This window comes from Epargyreus clarus, unplaced genomic scaffold (assembly GCF_041222505.1).
Source record: "Epargyreus clarus isolate Ecla_fem2 unplaced genomic scaffold, WU_Ecla_fem_2.2 ptg000009l, whole genome shotgun sequence".
NCBI lineage: Eukaryota > Metazoa > Arthropoda > Insecta > Lepidoptera > Hesperiidae > Epargyreus > Epargyreus clarus.
In genome coordinates, this window is record NW_027332217.1 from 7,523,472 (window position 1) to 7,548,849 (window position 25,378).

Genomic DNA, 25,378 nt, shown 5'->3' on the forward strand with positions numbered 1-25,378 from the left:
CGCATTCAAGCAATCCATAATATTTGTTTGTTTATTAAAGTTTAATTTAGACTACTTTTAAATTAAAGCCAATGAAATAAGTAGAAGTATCTTACCAATTGCTGTTTAGGATTTGACCAATATATTTTCTTGCCAACCCAATCGACCGCTAAGCTTCCCACATTTTCCATGTTAGACATTAAGTCCATTGCGTGTGATGTTGTGTTGTACCACAATACCGTCGAAGCGTTCGTTACCAAGTACAGTTTATCACGATACCAAGATATATCCGTGATGTAAAACTTTTTCAAATGTGCCCTGTTGGAAAAAAATTAAGTTTTGAAAGTTTTATTAAAAATAGTTTGTTTTTAACGTATCGAATTTGAAGAGTACCTGTGTATCAAGGTTTGTAAGTTATCTCCTGTTAAATCTGTTTGCAAAAGTCCATCAGGTCCGGACCAAAGTAAAGTACTGTGCAATGTAGTTGGGGAGGATGCCAAAGTCTTCCCCACAAACTCAGATGACCATGGACCTACGAAAACAAAAAAATATTACTAAAATCCTTATATACTTAAGCTGCAAGTACGTATAGGTATTCAGTTAATTAAAATGTCTTACCTGAACCAGATGTGGTGACTGCTGCAACTCTGATCGTATATTCTGTATTCTGTTTTAGTTTTTCAACTACCCGCATTGACTCGCTTATATTTTTTCTGAAACCGAACATTTAAATATTATTTATCAGATCTAATGATAACATACACTTATTTGGTAATGGTATTATACATACATTTCTATTATCTCTCCCGAAGCTACGTGGGTTAATTGAAGTTGGAAAGTCCACTGCTGCCAGGCACCACTGCCCTGATGACCCAGAAGATGTGGAGGAGACCAAGATACCTTAGCGCGATTTATTCCCATCACACTTTGAACGCCCAGCGGTGGGTTTACAGGCACAGGAATCGGTTGGCAACTTCTTAGAGCAACTAATACTTGTCTCGTTGCTATCGGTCTTGTGTTATAAGCTAACGGGTATTCATTATGAAAGTAGCTGTCACTTTGTGCATGATATTCTTCAGTTAACATTTCCTTCCCGTTCGTCCAATAGAACAGCCCACCCGCGTAAGCAATCGATCGTGCAGAGAAAAACATCGGTGTTTGTGTGTTACTTCGAAAGTCAGTTACTTCTCGCCTGTTAAAAATGTTTCACATAAATAAACACCATGGGAAAGTGAACAACATGTAAACAGTAGTCGCTAAAGTTCAAAATATTTGTAAACAAACCCATCTAGAGAGACCGCAAGTACTGTGTTTCGTCTGAGATGTGCGACGAGCAGTCGGAAATCGGCGTGATCCACAGTGAATGCCCCGAGATATGCGTCTCTCACGATTAATTCCGGATGGGCATCATGGCGGATACCATTTGAAATATTTGCTAAGTCTAGTCGATATAAGCCGCCTCTTTCAACGCCGCGTAGAGCCCAAAATAAATACCTGAAAATTTGATAAGCATATAAGGAACCACCCATTTTTTAATAGTCTTTAATTTTAGACCTATTTTAGACCTATTGTTATTTACTAACCCGTTGTATGCGTCCACTTCAAAATGAATAGGTCTCGAATTAAATCCTGATAACGCTACTATCTGATTTTTGCCGTCAAAATCACAGCGTAATATTTCCCAACTTGAATATAAAGACGAATTTTCTTTTGAGTAATAAACTTCGCCAAGAACATATAAGTGGCGATTTAACCAATCTACGGATAGATCTAATGGCTTATAAGATATAGTTGCTGGTGTAAAAATAGCTTCTGACTGGCTTTTTCTGGATAAGGAACTTCGGTATACGTAACCATTAGATACTGACACAAACAGGGAATCACTGTACACATCCAAACCGACACCTGAAAATATTACATTTATTTATATTATTTTCATTGAACAGCTTTCCAGTTATGTATTTGCTGAATACCATTCTTTACATACCCGTAATATTGTGTTCCGTGCTATATAGTTCCACTGGATCGGATAACATATCGTTTGCGGGCGCAGCAAAAATATTTTGCTCTCCTCCCAAAATGAGAATTGGTTGTTGACTAGGTACAGCTAAAATATAACAGGTTAAATAAAATAAAATAAAATTAATCATTATGAGAACGATTTTGGTTCAGCAGGCTGGTTTTCAAAAACGTTTTGGAAGACTTTCCCAGCTTTAGGAATAAAATAAATTGAAACTTTCCAATCCATATCCAGAGATGTTATTAAGTACTTTGATAATCTTTTAAAAAGAATTAAGCAATGAAAATTAACGATGATAATAAATTATAGTAAAGTAAAAAGAACCAAGTGCCTTAGAACTAAATGCGTCTATCGAGGACTTTATTACGATTCAGTTTAATGTTACTTACGGGTAGGTAGCGGTGGTGTAGAGATCCTAACATATGCTCTGGGCCCTTCACCTACCGCATTTCTCATAGCTACAGACACTTCATACTCGCGTGCGTGGACCAAATTTTGAAACATGTAGAATAACGTGTTGTTCGAAGCAGGCATATCCTATGAAAACAACAAAAACTTATCAATGCAAACACTACAGCTGTATTATTATTTTGTTGTCGGCCAGACTAGTCTTTTTGATAAACTTCCCTCTCTCTCTCTCTCTCTTACCATTCCAAAAAACTACTGAAATAGCCGGATATTTAGGGGTAAGCGACAATGCAATTTAGATTTTTCTTTATACGTATATATTGGTAGGGTACTAAGCAGTGATAGCCTAGTGGTTAAGAAACGCGGCCTCTCGATCGAGGGGTCCGAGGTTCAAATCCCAGGCACCTCTGATTTCAAATTTATGTGCGTATTAGAAATTAATTATCACTTGCTTAAACGGTGAAGGAAAACATCGTGAGGAAACCTGCATCCCAGAGAGATTTATAAAAAAAAAAAAAAAAACTCAAAAGGTATGTGAAGTCTGCCAATACGCACTTGGCCAGCGCGGTGGACTATGGCCAAATCCTTCTCATTCTGAGAGGAGACCCGTGCCCAGCAGTGGGACAGTAATGGGTTGATGATGATGATGATGGTAGGGGACTTAACTGAAACAATTACCTCTAGCGCATCAATAGTATTCGGTTGTGTATCTGTTAATCGTAGCACGTATGAGATCAAAGGTCCATTGGGAAACGGTCCAGGCTCCCAGGAAATGGCAACTCTGCTTGGATCAGGAGCGGCCGCTCGTAGGGCAGTTGGAGCAGAACTTGGTTTACCACTTTCCAGTGTTAGAATCACGACTGATGGAGCTGAGTACACGGGTTCACCTGTACCACCATGGCCAGAAAGAAATATTGCGACGCGAAACTGTAAATAAAGAACACTCTTAGAATCTTCCACATTCCTTTAGTTCTTTATTATTTTTTATCGTAACACTTATTATTATTGTCAACATGCTTTCAATAAATAAAGATAAATTAATAACAATTGTGAAAGGTTCTTTGAGTTCAAGAGAACAGGGTTAAATAAATTTATAACAATAAATTTAAATCAATAATGTGACATGAAGTTGTTGTTGCAATAACATATGAAGAAATATGTTCTTATATCTTAATGGATGGTAAGTACTTAATACTTACATTGTTTTGATCATAAAATATCAGTTGTCATGGACAAAGCTGCGTACATTTAAAATGTAAGTAACGTTTATAATAGAAAGGTACACCTATCGTTTAAAATTGCGTTATTACATACTGTTATTACAGCCAATATCTACGTCTATTTTATTTAAGGGTTCTAATATCTAGATATTAGAGCCTTTAGGGGTTTAAATATCTACTTAAATTATAAATGTAGATGTCTGCTTTGGGTCTGAGTGTTTGTAATAGTTTGTATGTTCATTTTTGTGTGTGTCCATGGCACCTTCAATATAGGGTATGTAGTGTCGGGAAGTGTAGAAAGCGTATTTATCTTTAGATTAATTTTATTTTTCGTCTAACTTACCCTGTATTTCGTGTATGGTCTTAAATTGTCCACGTGTATTATAGACCGATCGGAATGGCTCGTATTCGAGTAGTACTGCCAAGTGCCCGGTAGTTCCTCGTATCTCCATTGCACCAAGTAGCTGAGATTGGCTAGATTAGGTCCCTCCCACACTAGGGACAGAGACGTTGCGGTCAGACTGTCCGCTACGAGGGCCGGCGCAGTCGGGATTCCAATAAGTTCTGTTAACATATGCAAATGAACACTAAGATTATCAATGGGTTTCTGCACGTGTCATGCTGCAATTAAATTGATAAAGATTCGATTTATAATTTGTAATGGGGTAGTTAGAATTAGACCCCTGATACCAAAAGTGCAATTAAACGTGGTCAATAATTATATGATAATGTATTTAATGGTTCAATATAATTACCTCTTATCTTTTGAAAGTATGTGTTGAGAGCTTCGTTACATCCCATAACACAATACAATTCGCGAGAAAATACAGTTTCCGATGTAACATTCTGTAATAAAATTATAACAATTAATATAGGTAAATGAATTTACTGATGGAGTGCGTGAATAATACAAAGTTTATTTATAAAAGTGATATGTTACTTACACAGACCGCTTGGCACGACTTGTCCAAACCTTCCAGCCAAAGGCTGCATCCCAAATTACACTGTAAACAAAAACATTCATAAACATAATCTATGTACATATATAAAAACATCTTTTAATACACGCACAAAACGTGAAGTATATCGTTATTTAAGAAAGGTATCATTGTGAAGAGGAAACTCTCTAATCTCTGTTAAGACCATTCTAGTTAATATTTGCAAAAAAATATCAAAAGAAAAATAAAACTATGTAAAATAAATAAGAAGAACCAAGATGAAGGAATAAATGTATTAAACATCACAAATAAAAAATAATAATTTTATTATGAAAGTATTCCACAAACATAGGAAACAATTATTATACAGCATACATATAAATACGGGTCGAATTACCTTCCCATTTTCGGGAATAACTACATAGTTAAAAATACTATCTAATACACTCTAATCAAATTCCTCACAAAATATGTAAATTGATCAAAAGTGATGACAGATAGGAAACGAATCCATTTAACACTGTAGATAAAATTCGTCAATTAGCACCAAATGCTACGGGCTTCATCAAATTATGGTATGTACATATTTACCCAATTAAATACCAGTTTATTGAATTACATTTTACAATTGATGAAATGTGCCGTTAGTTTTCACAAGTAATATAAAAAGACTGTGTTACCGTGTAAGTAGACACATAGGTAGATACACAATCGTGTATAATTATTGACAGATTGATAAATAAAGAAACAAATTTAATCACAAAACAATAGCATTAATGACTCTCATTATGATAAAATATTAAAGGAATTATTTAAAACATTATCAACAATAATACAAATAAACAAAAGGAACTTATACACGACAATCACATAGATAACAATATGTTGTTAAAGTAGGACAATCTCAGTTTGTTGTGGTCCTTTCATAAATTATTTGCAGCAGAGGATTTGCGTGATGGTTTGTTTATGTCTCGTTGAAACACATGTTCGTTTCGAATCTTCGTCTAAACATTCACATGGCCACCTACTTGACTCTTCGATAACGATCAGCTACTTCAGTGCCAAATTCGGGTGCACTTTTTTCGGCTTTCAACATGATCTCCTCTTTCTATTTACACGGTTCTCATAACAGTTCTATCTTTAAATAGATTTAGGTATTTTGTCAGAAATAGGACCTTAAGTTACCTTTACGTCGCTGTATGAAACGTTAGAAATTAATTAGAAAATAGTTATAGCAGGTTCTTTGGAAGATAACCTTTCTACTACCTAGTTTAAATAATTCGCTTCTCGTCTGTGTTCTTATTTTGCATTTTTAAGTAGATAACTTGTGATACTTCTTTACGCCTTTTCGCATCGCTTTTGTTGCATCTTTATCTCTACCAACGGCTGAGGTAGAGATATATTTGTACGACTTTTACAGCAGTTAAAATAACGGTCTTATTGATTATTACTTCACATGATTATCAAAAAGTGTGTGGTTTTTTTTCACTTTCAATATCCGTGTGTAAGACAAGACACGGAAGCGTGAGTTTTGTAACGGATTTTCACGGTCGAGCGGCGACCTTTACGCGTGGTGACTTGGGAATCTTGTCCGTAGGGCCAGGTGTCTTCACCTGTCCTACGAGTATATCATTATTAGGGATAAGTTTGACCCATTTTTAAGGGACGTAAGAAACTAATATTTAAAGTGAATCGTAAAATATGTCGCAAAGATTTAAAGGGGTTTTAAGTATATTTGGTGTTAGTAATATAATAGAGAATTATTAAAATAAGTAATAATAACCGAATGCTTAAAAATATAGCCACTTTTACAATTCAGACGTATCCAACGACACCTCATATGTTTAATATCTATAAAGTCGTTTCGGCTGCAGCGCTGCAGCAAGCTGCAGGGCATGGCAAAGAAGGAGACATACCTACATATGTAGTATATGTACATAGCAGGTATATTGTATTACCTATATACATACGCCAGATAAACATTACCCTCCGCAATCATGTAAAAATTATAAGATTATCTCAATGATAACTTTTTATTACATTCCCCAAATAAGAAGACATAAATAATAATGCATGTTCAAATTTGTTATTTATCTGTCTACATAATTTCAATTAAGGTCTCATGTGCGTCCTTTGCCCTAATAATATAGTTATCAATGAAATGTCAGTGGGTAAATTACTCAATTAGAATTGAGAAGCATTAGACTCAATTCATAGATAATATCACATTACGTAATAGTTCTGTATTTGGGAGCAAACGGTGAGCTACATAATTTAATTGGAACAACTATATACATAGTCAATAATAACCAAGAAATATTATGCTACATTTTGTTTATTATTGTTATTATGTTCATATATCTACATTTTGCTTATCCTAAAATCGAATAACATTGTAGAATAGTTGTATATTGTAAAACGTGAAAAGCAAAAAATAATGCCTTTTCGTTTTTTTGACAAAATTAATTTCAGTGTTTTAAAATAATTTGATGTTGGCAGAACGCTTAGTGGAACGAATCTGGGCTCTAGAGAGATCATCGTTACATCTACTTCTGTCTATTAACATCATGTTGAGCGGTGCTGTGTTCTACCTTTAAGGGAATGGTACGACATACATTCTTATCCAAAGCTTTCCAACTTAGTCCTCAGAAATAGCAATGCATCTATGGCTAACATCCGGTAGGAATTGATGTTATCTGAGTTAATTACTTATGTGTATAGGCGGCCGTAGGTTATCATCATCAGATGGACTGCATGATCGTTTTCTTAAATATCATAAAAGAAGAAGTCTTAATCGATGGTGTCAAATGATACTATGTTAAAACTATGAAATTCACGCACGATTTGTGCATAATACGCGCACCAATCTCTTTACTGCAGTAGTTGAACGATGACGAAACCGAATGCTTAGTCATTAGCGCGGCGCTGAACAATTAGCGGGAGGATGAGCGCGATCTGTGCCATTTGTTTCGGGTGTATAATTGCGGGTCGCGCCCCCGCCGCACTTCCATCAGCGAACTGGGGCACAGGAATCAACGCCTAGTCCCGCTGATTATCACACTTGCATTTCCGACGCATTTGAATGTTGTTATTTCGTTTAAATACGCAACTTTTCATCGTAAAGTTAGACTCTGTTCTTCTTTCAGGTAAATGCGGTTTATAAAGATCGTGTGTCTACTGTCTATTTATGCCTATATGCCAGTTTAAATTAGATCAACCCGACAGTTTTATCATTCGCCAACTATGGGTTTTTGTACTTCAAGCAAGTTTTCTTAATAATTATAAGGTTGGTCAGGTTGATTTCAAACTGATTTTGTTCATAATTATTAGGTTGGTTGGATTGGTTGGATTGGATTGGTTGGATTGGATTGTTTTTAAAATGTCTGGCAGAAGACTAGCACAGAAAGACAGATAGTCAGCAAACGGTAAAACTGCCGTCCGACATAATGCGAACTGGCACTATCAACAAGTGGGGCGTAGATATCAATATCATTAGATCCATAGATTTTCTATGAGTTCCGCTAAACTTCTATTTAATTTCACGTTTGTTGTGTTTAATGGTAACAGATAAAGAGTAATTATAACGATTCTATTGCTTTCGGTTAAAAACCATGTAGTGTTAAGTGTTATATATTTCTCTCCATCAATGATTAACGTGCAAGAATCAATGCCATGGTTGTCGTTATAATTTTTCGCTAGTATCTTTGCTCTTGTAGTACTTTTTGCTTTAAATTTATAAAAACGAATGAAGAATAAGGTGAATGAAAGATATCTCTTTTATACTTACTTATATCTAAAATGCAGATTTAAATTATTTTACGTCGCATATTATAAGTAGGTACATAATAAAACACTTTTTGTAATTAACTTCAAATAATTTATATTTTATTAAAATATATTTTACCTTGTAATTATAATAAATAATCTATTTAATAAGCATTCAATTTATCGTTTGAAGAAGTTTTTGACCTTAAAATCCTCCATTCATAGAATAAACATCAATTTGAGCAATCAGCACAATAGATTTTCTAGTTAAAATTATGCATGTTCGTTGTTTTGTTATGGATTTTTCAAGTATTTACCGGCTCGTGGCGGCTGAAAGACACTCAGGTTACAAACACTAGGACAATAACCGTAAAATGGTTTCTAGTTTCTGGTTTGCTACTGGACAAAAGACAGCGAAGTAGGCCTTGGCACGCTGTGCCGACTGACTGTGTTTTAGAAAAACTGAACTGTGAATGTGTGTGTATATTGTATAGCCACCGTTTATGTGTGACTGGTAAGGTAGTGATACTAGAAACTTAGTATTTAAGCGTAACTTTTAACTTTTATTATTGCGATTACATGCAAAATTCCTAGATTATTTTGGCAATCAAAGTTTTGTAAGTAATAGAGTCTAAATTAAAATGACATGTCAATTATGAATATTCTATTGGACATACCATGCACATTGTACTGATAAATACATGCTGTGTAACAAAAATATCACTGCAATCAGTAACATTAACTCTGGCGTATGTCAATATCATTTATGTTGTTTAGTATAACGTGACTCTTCCGCCATGGCTGTCCCTTGTCACAACACCACGCCCTGGGGCACCCTCGTACCATTTATTGCTGTCACACGGATGAGCTAATTTTATAATAATATAGCCATAAAATACTTGTACATACACTACATACAATCTACGTTATAGTCACGTCTCTATAACTGATGTATTTTTAATACCATCGTGAGGCATGTCTAACCGAATTAGAAAAGATGGAGTTTATGCATTTGCTTTGTATTTTAGGCACTCTATTACAAAAGAGAAATGTTTTTACTAGCACAAAATATTACATATTTAGGTACTTTGATAAAGTTTTTCATATCTTTTCATGACACTAAATTCCTTAGTTGTAACTATTCCTAAGAAATAGTATACCTATTTTCTAATTGAACATTCGCATGTGTTACAAAATATCCAAAATATAACAATCGCACTAATAAACTCCACAAGACATTTGACATTTACATATAAAACTGAATACATAATCAGTCAACAAAGGAACACGGCACGCGCCAGAATTTAAAAACGATCTCGTTGCAACAAAACTCAAACGGCTAAGTGAATTAATGTCTAATTAGCCAGCATCCTGTCCCGTGCCCTAATAATAACAAAACAATAGCTTCTCCCTGTGGAGCTATTAAAATTGTCGTTGTGGTTAATTGTTGGAACGATTTCGGAAACGCGCTCGGAAGTTCAATTGGGAGCAGCGACTAGTACAACCGGATGAGGCTATGTGAAAGCGCTCGAGCATATTTACTTATTAATTACTTTACATGTACATTAATTTAGTATAAAAGAAAGATTGGACGTAGACAGGAAGGTTTTTGCTACTTGAGTTAATTACTTAGTACTTATCTAACCGCTTAAATATGGAATAAGTAGGTAGGTATAATATGCGTAATACCGTGACATAAGTAAATTTTTCAGTTATATTTTAAGATATAGTTTCAAAATTTTTGATATTCTTTAAATTACTTGCCTTCGGCGGAATAATCACGTTATTTTATGTAATATTGTGTTGCTATTCAAATCATCCTGTTCGTGCTTTTCCAAGAATACACAAATCTATTATTTTTGAAAAAAAAATAAGTATTTGTATTTAAACTATGACCATTTCCTTAATTAAGAATTCTTTTCTATTTTTGTAATCTATTTTCCTCTACAGACATTAGCATTAGTCTATATACAAAGTTCTGATTTGCCTCACTCTCTTGAAATTCAAGTTAAACTACTTGTTCGTATGTTCGTAAACTCTAATTTACAGATAAAGAAATGTAGAGTGGTAATTTATAAATGTACCTAAGTGAGATTTGAAAATATTAAATTATACATAGGCGTGTCTTCAAAACATGAAAGAGAGTTGGTGACCCATCAAACACTATTTCTAGTGACTTTTCTTAGTTCTAGGCTATATTTATAAAGTAAATTCTTCATAATGAAACAATATTTTTCCATTATACAGTATAACTTAACATTGTAATTATAATTACAAACCTTGAATTTATCAACAACTGAAACCAGCTCTTTATCAACAAAATACATAGTAGATATTTGTTTAAGTTTCATGTAACTAAGCAGGCTATTTTAGTCTTAAACGTTCTGTTTTTTCATCTTAATCTTAGCATTTTTATCATTCAGCAGCAATCTCCTCCATTTAGGTGTCCCAAAGGCAATTGATCTCTGACCGAGTAAAACAAATTCAACACGAAATATAACACACGTACCTACTTGATAACTATTTGCGTCTTTTATTAAAATTAATTGATAATTATAACTGAAGTGATTTGTCAATAGGCGCCAGTAGATTACCAAGTGCATAATTATCTTTGCTGTTTTTCTAACTCCATTTATAACGATGCTGACCCCTGATAAACTTTGAGATACAGTAACCCATATAAATAAATATACACGTATTATTCATTTATATATAAATTATAAATTGATCATAATCGCTTCTTATAAAAATGAATGTATTTTATTATAATTATAAGTACCTATGTTTAGTAGAAGATAACCAATGTAAGCCAATAGTAAACAAGCTTGCAAATATATTGGATATTCTTCCCTTCTCGCAATTGGTCAAATATCTGTACTGAAACCTACATTTGATGTGAGGTAGATAATGTTAGCCAATGACAAAGTTGTACATTAAAGTTGATGTGACTCAGGTTTATTTATAATATAGGAGTAGCGAGGAGTAACCTGAGTGTTTATTCCCGTCCATGGATATCTGCAAACAATCAACCCCACATTCAACTCATGTGAACAAAGTACGAACGCCTCAAATAAGTATTTCCCTCCGTGTGGACCAGCAGAAATAGGTGTGACTGTGCTGCCTCCAGGGTTGATCTATAAGGGGCTCTACCCATATACGTTTGCCATATATCGCACAGTGTATTAAAACATAAAAATGTTACTAGCATTCAAAAGGGATTCAAAATATATGCGCAGGTCACGCGCTGGCCCACGCCAACCGCTTGAGTGCCGCAATTGGATAATGTTGGAGCAAATTGGGACCCACCGGCGTGCTTCCCGCCGCCTCGCTACTCGGTGTTCAAGAGCTATGCTCTTCAGCTAGTACCGCTCCGACGCTGGCCTCTACCAGCCGACCTTAATGTCCTACTGCGCCCGCTTTTTATAGGTTACTCTATTTTAAATACTTCGCGTATTTTATTATTTTTCTCTTGAGGATTATTTTCTAATGTGTAAGTTGAATGGATTTTATAGTTTCATCAACCAACCAACAAACCATCTCGTATAGGGTCGTTACAGACTAAACGGTTTATCCTTTGTGCTCAGTCAGATGTTGAATGGCTCAATATCAGGATGACGATGCGACGCGCAAGCAATTATTCTATTTTTATTCATCTCCGTAGCCGTTGTCCAATAAATGGACAATAAATCAAAACACTCTATAGTGGTTGAGTGCACTCGCGACAATTTCGCTTAGCGGATGAGGAGATTGGTTTCGAAGGGGGTGGGGAGGGGTCGCGTGACGCGGACAATGTTGAATGGGCGCAGCACTGACTGGCTACAGAGTACAGAGTGGAGCACGGGCTGCACGCCGCTCGCAGGCGGGGACCACGGACTAATGAGGAAATAAGAATTAGCGGGCGACGAAGCTGAATGCAGTTCTTTATGAAGATAACCAGTTGTAATCTTTTCACATTCATGACCACTTTTCGTGTTGGAATCTAGATTTTAATGCTTGTTTCATGATATTTGTAGGAGTTTCATAATATTAGGAGAAATTTAACAATATTTTAATCTCAATATTTGGAATCTATTTGAATCTTTTACTTTGTGCCCGAAGCAGTTACTTAAAATTTCTTTAAATGCTGGCAAGTTCTAAAAAAAAGTTTACGAACTTTATTTTAATGAAGTTATCACATTGTAGGAAAGCGAGCTATAAAATTAAAATTTCAAGTATTTCTAATGACAAAAATTGTCTCGGTCTCTCGGTCGAGGGGTTGAAATCGCAAGCACCTTTGATTTTTCAAGTTAGGTGCATATTCGAAATTAATTATCGCGTATTGCCTTAACAGTGAACATCGTGAGGAAACCTGCGTACCTGAGAGATTAAAAAAGGTTCTTAAAGCTATGAGAAATCTACCAATGCGCACTTAGCCAGCTTGGTGAACTGTGGTCGATTCTTGCATCCCGAGAGGAGACTCGTGGCCAGCAATCAGGGACAGAAATGGGTTGATAACAACACAATAACTGCCCTTACATATTGTGACATTTGAGATGTAATAAGTATCGCTTGGTCTTTCGTTTACATTGGTCTGTCTTTACGATTCCACAAAGAACTAAAAACCCCAAGTCAGTGGAAACAAAATTTGTCCTTTAGATATAAATTAGTATTATATCCTGCCCTTCGTAAATGAAAAACATGAAAAACGTAGCTATTTCAACCATTGTCGTAAAAATATCTTTGCACCTTGAAAATTATTCATTAACACTAATTATCACCATAGAGATGGCATGCGTCAGGTCTTTAAATAGAATCCAGGAAATGCCTAAGACTTGCCATTGTCTGGATAGACTAATCTTCATAGTGTTTGGGTGCCGTGCTTAGGGAATTAAGACGTCTGGTACTCAATTAACGCTAATTACTTATCACTGTTCTACGCTTAGCCCTTTTTTGAATTGAACGTTTCATATTGGCAGTATCCAAACTAGAAGATTGCAAATATTTAGCTACATATATGGATATAAGTCTACATTAATTTTTTAATTACTTCAATCATGGAGAACGATTTTATTTTTAAGTAGATAATGTCTTGTCTTGTCACATGCCTTGATGAAAATTAACATTTGATTGTAGAGATGGTAGAGCCCGATTTTTCAACTGCACGAGCTGTATAAGTAGCCACAATATTGACATAAATTAAAAAAAAGATTTATGTAGTAGGTAAATAAGTAGTTCTTTTTTTTTTATAATATAGGAGTAGACGAGCATGCAGACCACCTGATGGTAAGTGGCTACTGCCGCCCATGGACATTCGTAATCAACCCTAGATAGGATCCTACCTGAGGTCGGCCACAGATGCGCCGCTACCCCTGAGGACTAAGCTAGAACGCCTCCGAAAAGTCTGTCTCCCTTACCACAACCTTCAAACCGGAACACAGCAGCGCCTACTACTGCCGTTATTAGGTAGAAATAGGTGTGGCGGTGGTGCCGCCGGAGTCGAACCGGAAAGGGTTCTACCACCTTAAAACACACATGACAACAAGTGATTGCTGCCGCCAATGGAAATCTTTAAGACTCCATAGATTAGGCTCTAGCTGAAGTCAATCACAAATGCGTTGCCTTTCCTGTGGATTTACATGGTCGCCTAATATGGAGGTCGGCCGGTTGTACGATTGCACATACTATAACATTAGTCCTGCTAGTAGTGTGTAACTTTTAAAATTTAAACAAACAGAGATGATTGCTTGATTGAGCAAGCAATAAGAGAGAGTCGGGTCGGCGTATTATCGCGCATATTTCAATTAGTTGACTAATTGCTTCGCTCATGATAAATGAGAGTTTCGTAGACTTCGGAGAAATTCCTCGTGTGAAAAAGTTTATTGTTTTAGGTTTTTTATAAGTAATTATGCACAGTCTTGTTTATATAGAAAATTTAAAATTAAAGATTTTATGAAAGATAAGGTTTACGGACAGATTAAGAATAGTAGCATTATATTTTATTAGTCATTTATTATTAATATGTTATTTGGGGACTCAGCGACAGCGTAATCATGTGAGAATTGAGTTCTAACAATAGAGTCTAGGTTCGAGTCCTAAATTCAGATTTTCCAAGCTTTGGACGTTGGTCACACTTTAACCATATATGTAGGTGAGATATCTTATTCATGTGAACTTTTCTATTCTGTTCTACTGATATTTCTTCCGTGCGCAATTAATTCATAATATTCAACTTCATAATATTATCATTAATCTTAAATTTATCCATGTTGTACATAATGTACATGTTTATCTATAGACTGTAAATAAATTACATAATAAAAATCACATTGACCTCTATTTGACTTTATGTAAATAGATGATTTACACATATGGAGATGATATAGTTAGTTTATAATAAAAAATTAATGACTATTTAATTGACATATTTACTTTAGTTCAGTGCATGCATTCATTTTGATCATGCAAATACTTGCTTTCGAGTTTCTAGTGGTACTAGTATCAATCCGTTTTAATTTCCGATTTAAGTATTACAAATTGTTTTTTAAAGGGCATACATGGTTTTAAGTGAAAGTTGACTATATTTCAAAACCTTTATTGTTACAAATTTTCAAAACCGAAGATGACTACACAAGAGTAAAATAAAGATAAAATTAGAATAGAAGAAAAGATATAGATACAGAAATATAACTCTATAATAATAAGATTCTCTGAAACGCAACGCCACGACTCATTTAGTTCCGCTAAGCATTTATTATGAACATATTGTTTTGATGGTTTTGCTCTAGTGACTCCTTGAATAAATTATTGTAACGCCAATACAATTTAAATAATTAACAAGATTTCCCACGTTTTACTACGAGTCGTACTTAAAATATGTACCCCTGACCATTTGTGTAGTAAAAGCTAATCGTAAATGAATATTCATGTAATACGGTAAAATAGTTATACGCATAGGTATGTCACCTAAATATGCGTTTCTATTTAACTCAAAAAGTTTTATGAAAACAACATTTTCGTTAATATTATTTTACGAACGACGTTTCCGAACCTCTCCACTTTTCTAAAGTCGTCAAAACTTAGTTTGATTGCTCCTTGCTATTTCTCACATAAGTTCAAGTTAATTGTAACTCCAGAATTTTAACATTTTAAATTCAAAATACTTCATGTTTAGGAAGCTAATTTTTTAAATGACAGAATAAGCAAAGCAGGAGGAATCCAGTTGATGGTAAATGACAACTGCCTTTCACGGATATCAGTAGTAAACCCCAAATGTAATGCTACTTCTGAGGACTTATTTTGAACTTCGTAAATGTAAGTGTCTTTTCTATACCACTCCTTTCATAGCATAATAGAGCAGCGCTTAACACTGCTGTAAAAGACGGGAAAAAATATGTTGGTGGTGCTTTCACTGTCTAAATATGAATTACTTGAAGGTTCTAAATATGAGTTATTTGAAGGTGGTAGAACCCTTTGTGGTTCGACTCCAGCGGCACCTATTTCTACCTGTGTTAGGCGCTGCTGTGTTCCGTTTTGAAGGGTGTGGTAAGGGAGACAGACTTTTCCGAGGCGTTCCGGCAGGTAGGAATCATCAATCATCAACAACCCATTATTGTCCCACTGCTGGGCACGGGTCTCCCCTCATAATGAATGTCTAATCCTACCTAGGGTTGATTATACCATTAGGTGGACTGTATATCTCACTGTCTTTACTGCAAGTTTCGTATATGTCCTATTCCGTAGAGATGATATACTGCAGTTTCAAGTGATGAAACCTGACGTCAATAGCCATCAACAATCAACGCATGTCTTATTATTTCTCACATATATCACAGTGCGGTTATTGTCTTACTTCCGACAGGGGTCTGTTCATTTCCGAACGAAGCACTGAAGCGCGTATGGGAAAGCCAAATTTCTCTACATGAGTAACAACGGACAGGTCAATTGTACGCTTGGATACCTTTATAGAATAACATTTTATTACATTTGAACCACTCAACCACTAACAATTTTTATTTTATAAAATATGCCCTTTTAAATTATTGATTTGATAATGGTGATTTTTGCATAAGGTAAATACAAAATAAGATTACACAGAATCATTTGATCCTTGTTTAAATATTTTTTTTCTTCTTTATATTATTTTCTCACGCGTAATAATTTAGAAGAAAGTTTATTTTCTATTATACAAAAAAAATCTAGTGGTTCTACCTATCCGATCGTAAACTAATTGAATACTAAATACTTACTTACATTTATCATAGCAAAATTATTTGGCGATATACATTACTAGTTTTCTAGAAGTTTAAGCTGTATTTCTATTATTATTTTATCCGATAAGTCACATCGGTATCTGCCCAATTATATAATCATTCGCTAGCGAAATTATCATTGCCCTGGGTTCGGTAATCGAGAGTGCGGTGTATAAAACGATAAAACAAAGTGAATTCTAAAATAGATCCGAGGGGAGCTGGATGGCAACTGGCTGCTTCCTTCCTGCGTCCATCCGGCGGCGGGTCTCACGCGACCCTGCGCCGCGGCCTGGTGGTGGATGACCAGCCCGCGGTGCTTAAGGGCTTATTAATAATGCTTAACTTATGAAGCTTGAAGTACTTTAGGGCTATGGTATACATCACATACAATTAGGTACGTCCTTATAAAAATATCAGTGCACGTTTTAAATTTTGTTGTTAAGATAGCCAATCCATAACATTTAGCTGTAGAAACGTTCGAACTGAAAATAATGTCATCTTAAGGCTAAGTTATGTATTTTATAATAACTGCTAGTTAACCATGGACTTATTAAATATTTATTATTTATCCTAAATCCTAATTAATAACACATTATTTTTAAATAATTACCAAGATATTCCGACTTGTAGATGAAAGGGAAAAATAACAAAACATTAAAATCTATTTTGACATGTAGACGAAAATAAAGTTCGAAGAAAAATGAGATACATATAAGGACAGGTACGTATTAAGATTAAAAGGGCAAGTTAATGAACTAGTGGGAAGTGATGGAAATATAAACAAGGGTTTAACGTATCCATCGGTGCATCGTAACTGCACGGAAACGGAGATGCTTTCTGTCCCTAACACCGTCGACTGACGAATGGTACGTAACAGGTATGCCAAGAACGGAAAAAATGTGTATTCGAAGTAAGCAAATACAAGTGCAAGTAGAGTAAATTAGCCTGTTAGTATCATTGACATGACACGATACGGATTTATGAATGGAAAATATTTGTCGAAAATAGAGAAGACTTTAATCAAAATTTTATGAGTAGACTTTAAAATTACATGTTGTTTTCATATCCCGTAGTACATTTTCATCGGCGTTTATTGCATATACTTATCTCATGCAAATAAAGTAAAAGGCCTATTCATTTTCTCTATTATAGTCTTTAAGACTAAAATCATAAAACTGAATCAGAAATACTAAAGAATCATTCACACATGCTTCCATAACTCAAACGTTAAATATCAATATCAATATTACAAATCAAGTTGCCATGGCATAATACAAATTGTTGTATTCAAAAATAAATAAAAACATTCAAGTCAATTGGAACCATTCGCTGCGGTCGGCAGCCCGGAGGGTGCGCGCCCTTACCCGGTGCCACTTAAAGAGTTTTTGCGTCGTGCGGGGGCGTAAATTGGACCTAACTGATAATTTTGACATTAAACAGAAGTAACTGTCAAATGCAGACGAACGAATCCGTTTTATGTCAGTTTTTCTGTTTTCGAGTGATGGATAAGTACATGTTTATTGTGGTTCGTGGATTTGAACAATAATTTATATTTGTAGAAATAAAATGTTTCTTTAATGTTTTAAATACGTCCACTGGATAATTTTCAGTATAATATTCCACATGAGTATTTTCCTAGGAGTATTACCACAGGATACCTAATTTTTATTATAATATCAGGAAATACATTTGTATCGTAACGTTGTCACTTTAAATTCTTGACGCACTGATAACGTTTATTCTTCCCCATCATCATCATCAACCCATTACTGTCCCACTGCTGGGCACGGGTCTCCTCTCAGAATGAGAAGGATTAGGCCATAGTCCACCGCGCTGGCCAAGTGCGTATTGGTAGACTTCACATACCTTTAAGATTTTTTATAAATCTCTCAGGTATGCAGGTTTCCTCACGATGTTTTCCTTCACCGTTTAAGCAAGTGATAATTAATTTCTAATACGCACATAAATTTGAAAATCAGAGGTGCGTGCCTGGGATTTGAACCTCGGACCCCTCGATCGAGAGGCCGCGTTTCTTAACCACTAGGCTATCACTGCTGCTATTCTTCCCATGATACTGTTTATTTTCCTTATAAAGTTAAATTAGCAAACGAGAATGCAGTTCACATGTAAATATTTATTGTCCATCCATGATTCACTCATGGATATCTGTAATCAACTCTATATACGAATAGAGCAGGAGTTCTACCTGTACCCTTAGTACGAGTTTTTACGTTTAGCACACCAGCTGACTGTATCAGAACTGATGGAAATGTATGGGAAATACGTGAACAAATACAAAAACAGTAATTTTTATAAAAACGTAAAAACTCATACTAGAAAGAAAGAAAGAAAGAAAGAAAGAAAGAAATACTTTATTCAGGAATATTGCAACACACAGTACAATTACAAACAGACAAAATAAATACACAAACTGCACGATTATAAAACTAGTTAATAAATAAGACAATCAATTTAGAATAGATCCTTTAAAAAAACAAATAAGATTAAAAAGATACAATACACAACTGGACTTATTTATTGCACAATAAATGAGTTTATTATAACATGCTATGTGCTGCAACAAACGTGAATGGGGATAAACTCAGTGAATGCCATGAGCAGGTAGACTGCGTCTTGGCCCTGATTTTCAGTTAGCCCCGTGGCATGATGTCAATCGGACGGCTGTCCGCATGCTTGTTAATGGTGCCGTATTAATACAAATCGCTGTCTATTTCCGATACGTGAGACAATCAGGTATCACGGTGAGTACCTTCATTTTAATAATGAAAAAAAAAAAACGGTAAATTTAAAATTTGTGTTTAACGAAAATTAAACAAGGCGTCATGGAACACTACTTATCGTTATTTCCAGGAAACGAGTCTAGCCAGATGTTCTCGTACCTACAGTATTGACGATAACATGATGAGCTGCCAGATCATACTAGTACCACCACGAACATTGGAACCCTGCCTCTTTGTCTATGAGCCACAATCTATAGGTAAGTTAAAATATAAATTAGACTACGCTTTGTGATAAGTACTTATATTTAAAAAAAAATTAAAAAAATATATATAATAAAATAAAATAAAATAAAATAAATATATAGTCTCTTAGTATTGTACAATAATATCCTACATAAGTAAATTATAATAAAAAGTAGATAGTATCCTCAATTTATGAATGAAATAAACGTTTTAAAAATGAAATGTGCGGAAATATGTATTAAATGTACTGATATTATATTTAAGTGTATGTGTCTGTAGGCGAATAGATAAATTTAATTTGGTTTACTATACTTCTAATAAGTAAGCCGAATAGTCATTAGTCAGTATAATTTTATTTGTTCTTTTAGTAATAAAGTCTTAAGTTTGTACTTAAAACTCCCTAATGATTTTAGGCTACGAAGAGGAGGCGGCAGGTTGTTCCAACACTTCGTCGCGCTGTACCTGAAGCTGCCCCTGAAGGCCGCGGAGCAGTAGGACGGGTACCACAATTTATCCGGAGCTGATCGGGTTCTATCCTTTAAGTGGTCTCTAGCCCACGCGAGCTTACTAAATAGATACAAAGGTTCTTTATTTTTTATAATACCAAATATAAGTGTGGCAAGATGTAATTGCCTGCGGAGGTCCATTTTTAATATGTTAGCGGTATTGATGTACGGAGTAACGTGGGAGCGGGGCGGGACATTAAAACAAAAGCGTGCGCAGGCATTCTGTACTCGTTGGATCAGTTTTTTCGTACGTGCTAGAAGCCGTGGCCCAGTGAGCGTATCCGCGTAATTGAACTTAGATAGAACAAGGGCTTCACAAAGGTTGATGCGCAAGGTTACACTTAGGTAATTTCTTATGCGGTATAAAGTTTTTAATCTATAATAACAATTGCGTACAATGTTCAAGATATGCTTCTCGAATCTGAGGTTTTCATCGATGACCACCCCAAGGTTACGTGCCTCTGGCACTCTATCGAGTACTTCTCCATTTAGAATAATAGCCGGACTTTTTGCACCAATCTTGCGGACCTGTGTAGGTGTACCCATAATCAAAAATTTTGTTTTTTTCGGATTTAGTATTAAAGCGTTCCGTTCTGACCACTGCGCAATACAGTTAAGGTCAGAATTTAGTTTCGCCACTGCAAAATCAGTGTCACTCGGTTTAAAAGATATATATATTTGTAAATCGTCTGCATACATATGAAATTTGCAAAACTTTATATTTTTTGTTATATCTGCACTATATAAAATGAAAAGGAGAGGACCCAAAATAGACCCTTGAGGCACACCTTGATTGATATCCTTGGAAGATGAAAGATTTTCTAAACTATTACTACCTTTTCGAAGTTCGACCATCTGTGACCGATTCGTAAAATAACTGTCAAACCATTTTACAGTGTTAATGCTAATGCCATAAAACGCGAGCTTAGAGAGCAATAATGAAATATTTAGTGTTTCAAAAGCACGTGAAAAATCTAATAAGGCCAAAATTGTACCATGGCCTTTGTCCTGCGCAGACAAAATGTCGTCCACTACCTCAATTAATGCTGTGGTGGTGCTATGTTTCTTCCTAAATCCTGACTGCCTGAGAGGTAAAATATTGTTCAACTCAAGGTAGCGGATTATTTGATTAGAAACAATCCGTTCAATCACTTTCGACAGGCATGGAAGGATGCTAATGGGTCGTAAATCGGATAGGACTACTGGATTGCTTATTTTTGGTATGGGCTTTACAAGAGCTCGCTTCCATGCATCAGGGTAGATATTTGTTTCGAACGACTTGTTAATTATGCTTGTTATCGTAGCAAGGCAGTTAGGTAATATCATTTTCAACATATCAAGTGAAATGCCGTCACTCCCCACTGCGTTGGAACTTAGAGAATTTAAAACTTTAGCGACTTCACCTTCAGAGACAGGATTAAATTGGAATGTATCCGACGAAAACCTGTTAAATTCAAAAGAGGTGAGGTGAGACATAGACACATCATTTATGCCAGGAACTTGCAGAAAGTGGTCATTAATCACATTTGGATCGTAAAAATGCGAAGGTAGACCGATATCATTGTTTTTTAATTGCACGTGCCGCTTAATGTGTTTCCACATTATCTTAGGTTGTCCCAAATTGGAATTGATATAAAAATCAAAATATGCAGCTTTTTCATAATTAATAGCAGTGCTTACAATGTTCTTAAGCTCTTTGTAGTAAGCTTTGTGTGAGCTTAGTTTAGTTTTACGAGCTCTGACCTGCGCCTCATCTCTCGTTTTCATCATTTCCTTTATATTGTACGTGATCCAAGGGTAATTATTCTTATTTTTAATATAAGATTTTTTAATTGGTGCGTATTCATCAAAAAATTCCAAAATTATATTGTTAAACGAATTGATCATGTCATTTACATTATTTAATGTCAATATAAAATCCCAATTTATGCAATTTAAATCTTCATTGAAACTATTCAAATCTATACTTTTCAGTGACCTAAACGCAACCCACTTAGGCTTGTTACTTATTTTAGGGAAGTCAAGTATACACGTGACAAACGCGTGGCTACTAAGATCTTTAATGTAGTCAACATTAACGCAAGATGTAGGTGAACTGACACATACCAGGTCCAGAAGAGTTTCGCTGCTGTCCGTATAATGCGTTGGTTCTAATACTAATTGTGACAGATTATTACCACTTAAAAATTCGGAGAGCATTTTAAAGTTGGCATATTTTTTGTTCAAAAAGTCTATATTAAAATCTCCCACTAATACTATGTGATCAAACCGAGCAAAAGAACTAATAGAATCGCTAAGGGCATCGAGAAATAATTGTACGTTTAGCCATGGAGGGCGATAAGCAGTGCCAACGAGTACAGATTTACCTCCAACTTTAATACTCAACCACATTTGTTCGACCGTAGGACATAATGGATGTTCCAGTGTTTGCGCATTTATGTCGTTTTTTAAATAAAATCCGACTCCTCCACCACGAGCCCGTACTACTGCCGGCCGAGGAATATGTCGAAGCCGATAACCCGGGACTGTTGGGGCACGGCCCTCCTCCCCTGCCCGAAGCCACGTCTCATTGATGGCCATTATATCGACTGAATGCCGCATCATGGCTACCACAAATTCATCATGGTTGGTGCCTAAGGAGCCTGGATTAAGCAAACCTACTTTTAGTTTATTTGTCTTAATCATATTTGTAACCAAAAGTATCATAAATTAATGCGCAGACGCCATAAATTGTATACATAGTAATATGATGTAAACTTGAAATTCGGTTCATTAATTGAAGATAAAGGTAATTTATATGTATGAGAAGTTTAAAGATATAGACATACGTTCTTACGGATTTACTATAAAATGGACAAACTTTGCTTAGATGTAAGCAGATTACCAGTGTTATGTTGCAGCACATATTACAAATATAAGTATCTTTATAATCAGGGGAATAGCAACTACCTAAAAATTTCCTCAATCGCATCAAATCCAAGCTACAGGACATGTAATTGAGTATACAAAAATACAACAATGAATACCTGACACAAATTAACCACCACCAATATAATAAAACACTTATAGAATCAATTATATTTATAAAATTCACGTAACGTATAAACAAGTTTTCTTTAAGGCACTTATTGTAAAAATGCATACGAGATACGACAAAATAAAGGAAATTCTTAATTTTTAATTCACAATCTAAAAGGTAATAAAAGAATAAATGGCTTATGTACCGCCGCAAACATGTTACAAACCAAAAATTTTGTTAATATCTTCATCCGTGCGAATACGTAAACGAGGCGTATTGGAGTCCCTACGCGCGTAAATGCATCCGTCACGCGTCCACATATAACGCCATCCTTTACGCCGTCCCTCCTCCCGTACTTTGTAAAAAAGTTGCCTGTTCGTACGAGTGAGGCGTTCGTTGACATAAAATCTACGAGGCTCCGCACCAGCGATCAGTCCGGCCGTGTCGGCCCCGCGACGCACGCGCGCTGCTCTTAACAATTGATCCCGCACCGTTCGCCGCGCGAGTCGCACGACTAAGGGTCGCGGTCTCAACTTCTCTGCACCTGAGACATTGTCATGATGGTGACGAACGCCTGTGCGCGTCGCGCTTACAACGTCGCGCTCCTCTAGAGGGACACCAATTTTAGTGGCCAGTAGCGTTACAATATTGAGGGGATTCTCGCCTTTAATTTCTTCTACGTTGGCTATCTCAATGTCGGTTAAATACGATGCTTGGTCGCGGTCATTAAGCTGGTTCTTAAGCTCGACGATAGTTTCCTCCATCTTAGAGGCATCTGGTAGATTATTGGTATCAGATGCCCGCTGCTCCAACATGGTAACTCTCTTTTCGACATCACCAACCCTGTGGCTTAAATCTCCTATATTTTTATTAATTTTCAAAATTTCCTGGTGGAAAGAGGCCATCTCCTGTAATATAGTGGTAACCTGCTCACGAATAAATTTAATGTCCTTTGCAAAATCATCCTCACAGCGCCCTCTGTCCGCCGATTCAACAAGCGCATCCGTAAACTCCGTGTCCGTGCCACCAGTGCTGCCGTCAGAGCTCGGAGTACCAATAGCCGCGCCGCCCGCGCACGTAGCCTTGGGTTTGCATCCACGGCAATACCATTTTGATATTCTGGCATCACTGCTAACTTTAACGCAATGCTTATGAAATGACAGCGAGCATTTTATACACTTAACGGAATCTGATGTGGACGCGAACCTGCCGCAGGCGCCGCACTTATTAGCCATAGCTGTTATAAATTTTGTAAAATAGTTCCAAGGTGCGACAATAGATGGCACTGTTTACGAATGTTATTTTAATTTAAGTGTTAAATTATTTATGTTGTCAAATATCTTACGTAAATTTATTTCTGAGATATTATTAAGTAAAAAATTAACACTTAGTTTATAAATAAACTGATGAACTTCCAAATGCAGTTTTATTAACACCTTAAATCGTCCTTGAAATAACAGCTGACTATGACGGGTGACGTTAACAACAGCTGATGTTAAAATTCGTCGCACAGCACAAACAAGGTAATATCAGTGAGATCACTTTTATCTAAGCACTATACGGCACTACACAACTATACTGTCCACATATAAGCGGAATAATTTGATTGAGATTATTAAAACATAATAGAAATAAACAACAGAGAATCTTTGTACTGTGACAGCCGGCCGAGCTACCCGCCACTATTGACTACTAAGGGTACTGGGGATCGGCTTGATCACAGAAGCGTTATGTTCTAAGCGCTTAGCTGGTTACGTTACTTTTAAATCTTAATTCTAAGTCCTAACCATCGCAAAGAGTAGGCACAGATCGCCTATCATTTTGTAAAACAATATTCATTAAATACCTTATATCAGAGGAAAGGTCAGAGGTTTAGTTATCGGGTTAGTCATTTATAAACGTAAGTAATTATTTTTGTATACATAGTAACTGTTCACTTCACCCTGATTCACCTCTACGAGATTTATTTATAAAATAACATTTAATAATAATAAATTTATTATTGGTTGATAGCTATTTGTTTTGCCAAATAAGTGCAGTTTGACCTAAGTGAATTCTCCTGTGAATAATTAAGTTAAAGTATGTTGGTGATCAGATCGAAAATTGTATACCTCGTCAAGTACCATTTTATTAAACGATTTTTTACAGCAGTATCAGAGTTGTTGTGTGATTTAAAATATGTGCTAAGGAAAGATCGCTTTATATAAGTATAATATTACTTTATATTAGTGATCAACCGAAATTTCGGCCAGTTTCGGACAAGAAATCTAGTTTCGGCATTATTCTCGGTTTCGGCCAAAAAATGGCCGAA

At 35.6% G+C, this 25,378-nt stretch overlaps 2 protein-coding genes across 2 annotated transcripts in view; both read right to left on the reverse strand.

Moving 5' to 3' along the window:
* sev (receptor protein-tyrosine kinase sevenless) overlaps positions 1-25,378 on the reverse strand; it is a 47,618-nt gene that overhangs the window by 15,029 nt on the left and 7,211 nt on the right. Inside the window, exons 3-14 of the mRNA XM_073076573.1 lie at positions 4,572-4,631; positions 4,383-4,473; positions 3,971-4,191; positions 3,086-3,334; positions 2,389-2,536; positions 1,967-2,086; positions 1,563-1,884; positions 1,264-1,473; positions 770-1,171; positions 598-692; positions 373-511; positions 96-297 (exon numbers count right to left, since the gene is read on the reverse strand). Of these exons, the coding sequence (XP_072932674.1) occupies positions 96-297; positions 373-511; positions 598-692; positions 770-1,171; positions 1,264-1,473; positions 1,563-1,884; positions 1,967-2,086; positions 2,389-2,536; positions 3,086-3,334; positions 3,971-4,191; positions 4,383-4,473; positions 4,572-4,631 (2,259 nt within the window). The remainder of the gene's footprint in view (positions 1-95; positions 298-372; positions 512-597; positions 693-769; positions 1,172-1,263; positions 1,474-1,562; positions 1,885-1,966; positions 2,087-2,388; positions 2,537-3,085; positions 3,335-3,970; positions 4,192-4,382; positions 4,474-4,571; positions 4,632-25,378) is intronic.
* LOC140744874 (uncharacterized) lies at positions 22,937-24,750 on the reverse strand. The gene has a single exon (XM_073076566.1). The coding sequence runs from the start codon at positions 24,300-24,302 to the stop codon at positions 23,286-23,288; it is 1,017 nt and encodes a 338-aa protein (XP_072932667.1). The 5' UTR covers positions 24,303-24,750; the 3' UTR covers positions 22,937-23,285.

Excerpts from the sequence above, each read along its gene's own strand:
- LOC140744874 (XM_073076566.1), bottom strand. The coding sequence starts at position 24,302 with ATGGCTAATAAGTGCGGCGCCTGCGGCAGGTTCGCGTCCACATCAGAT.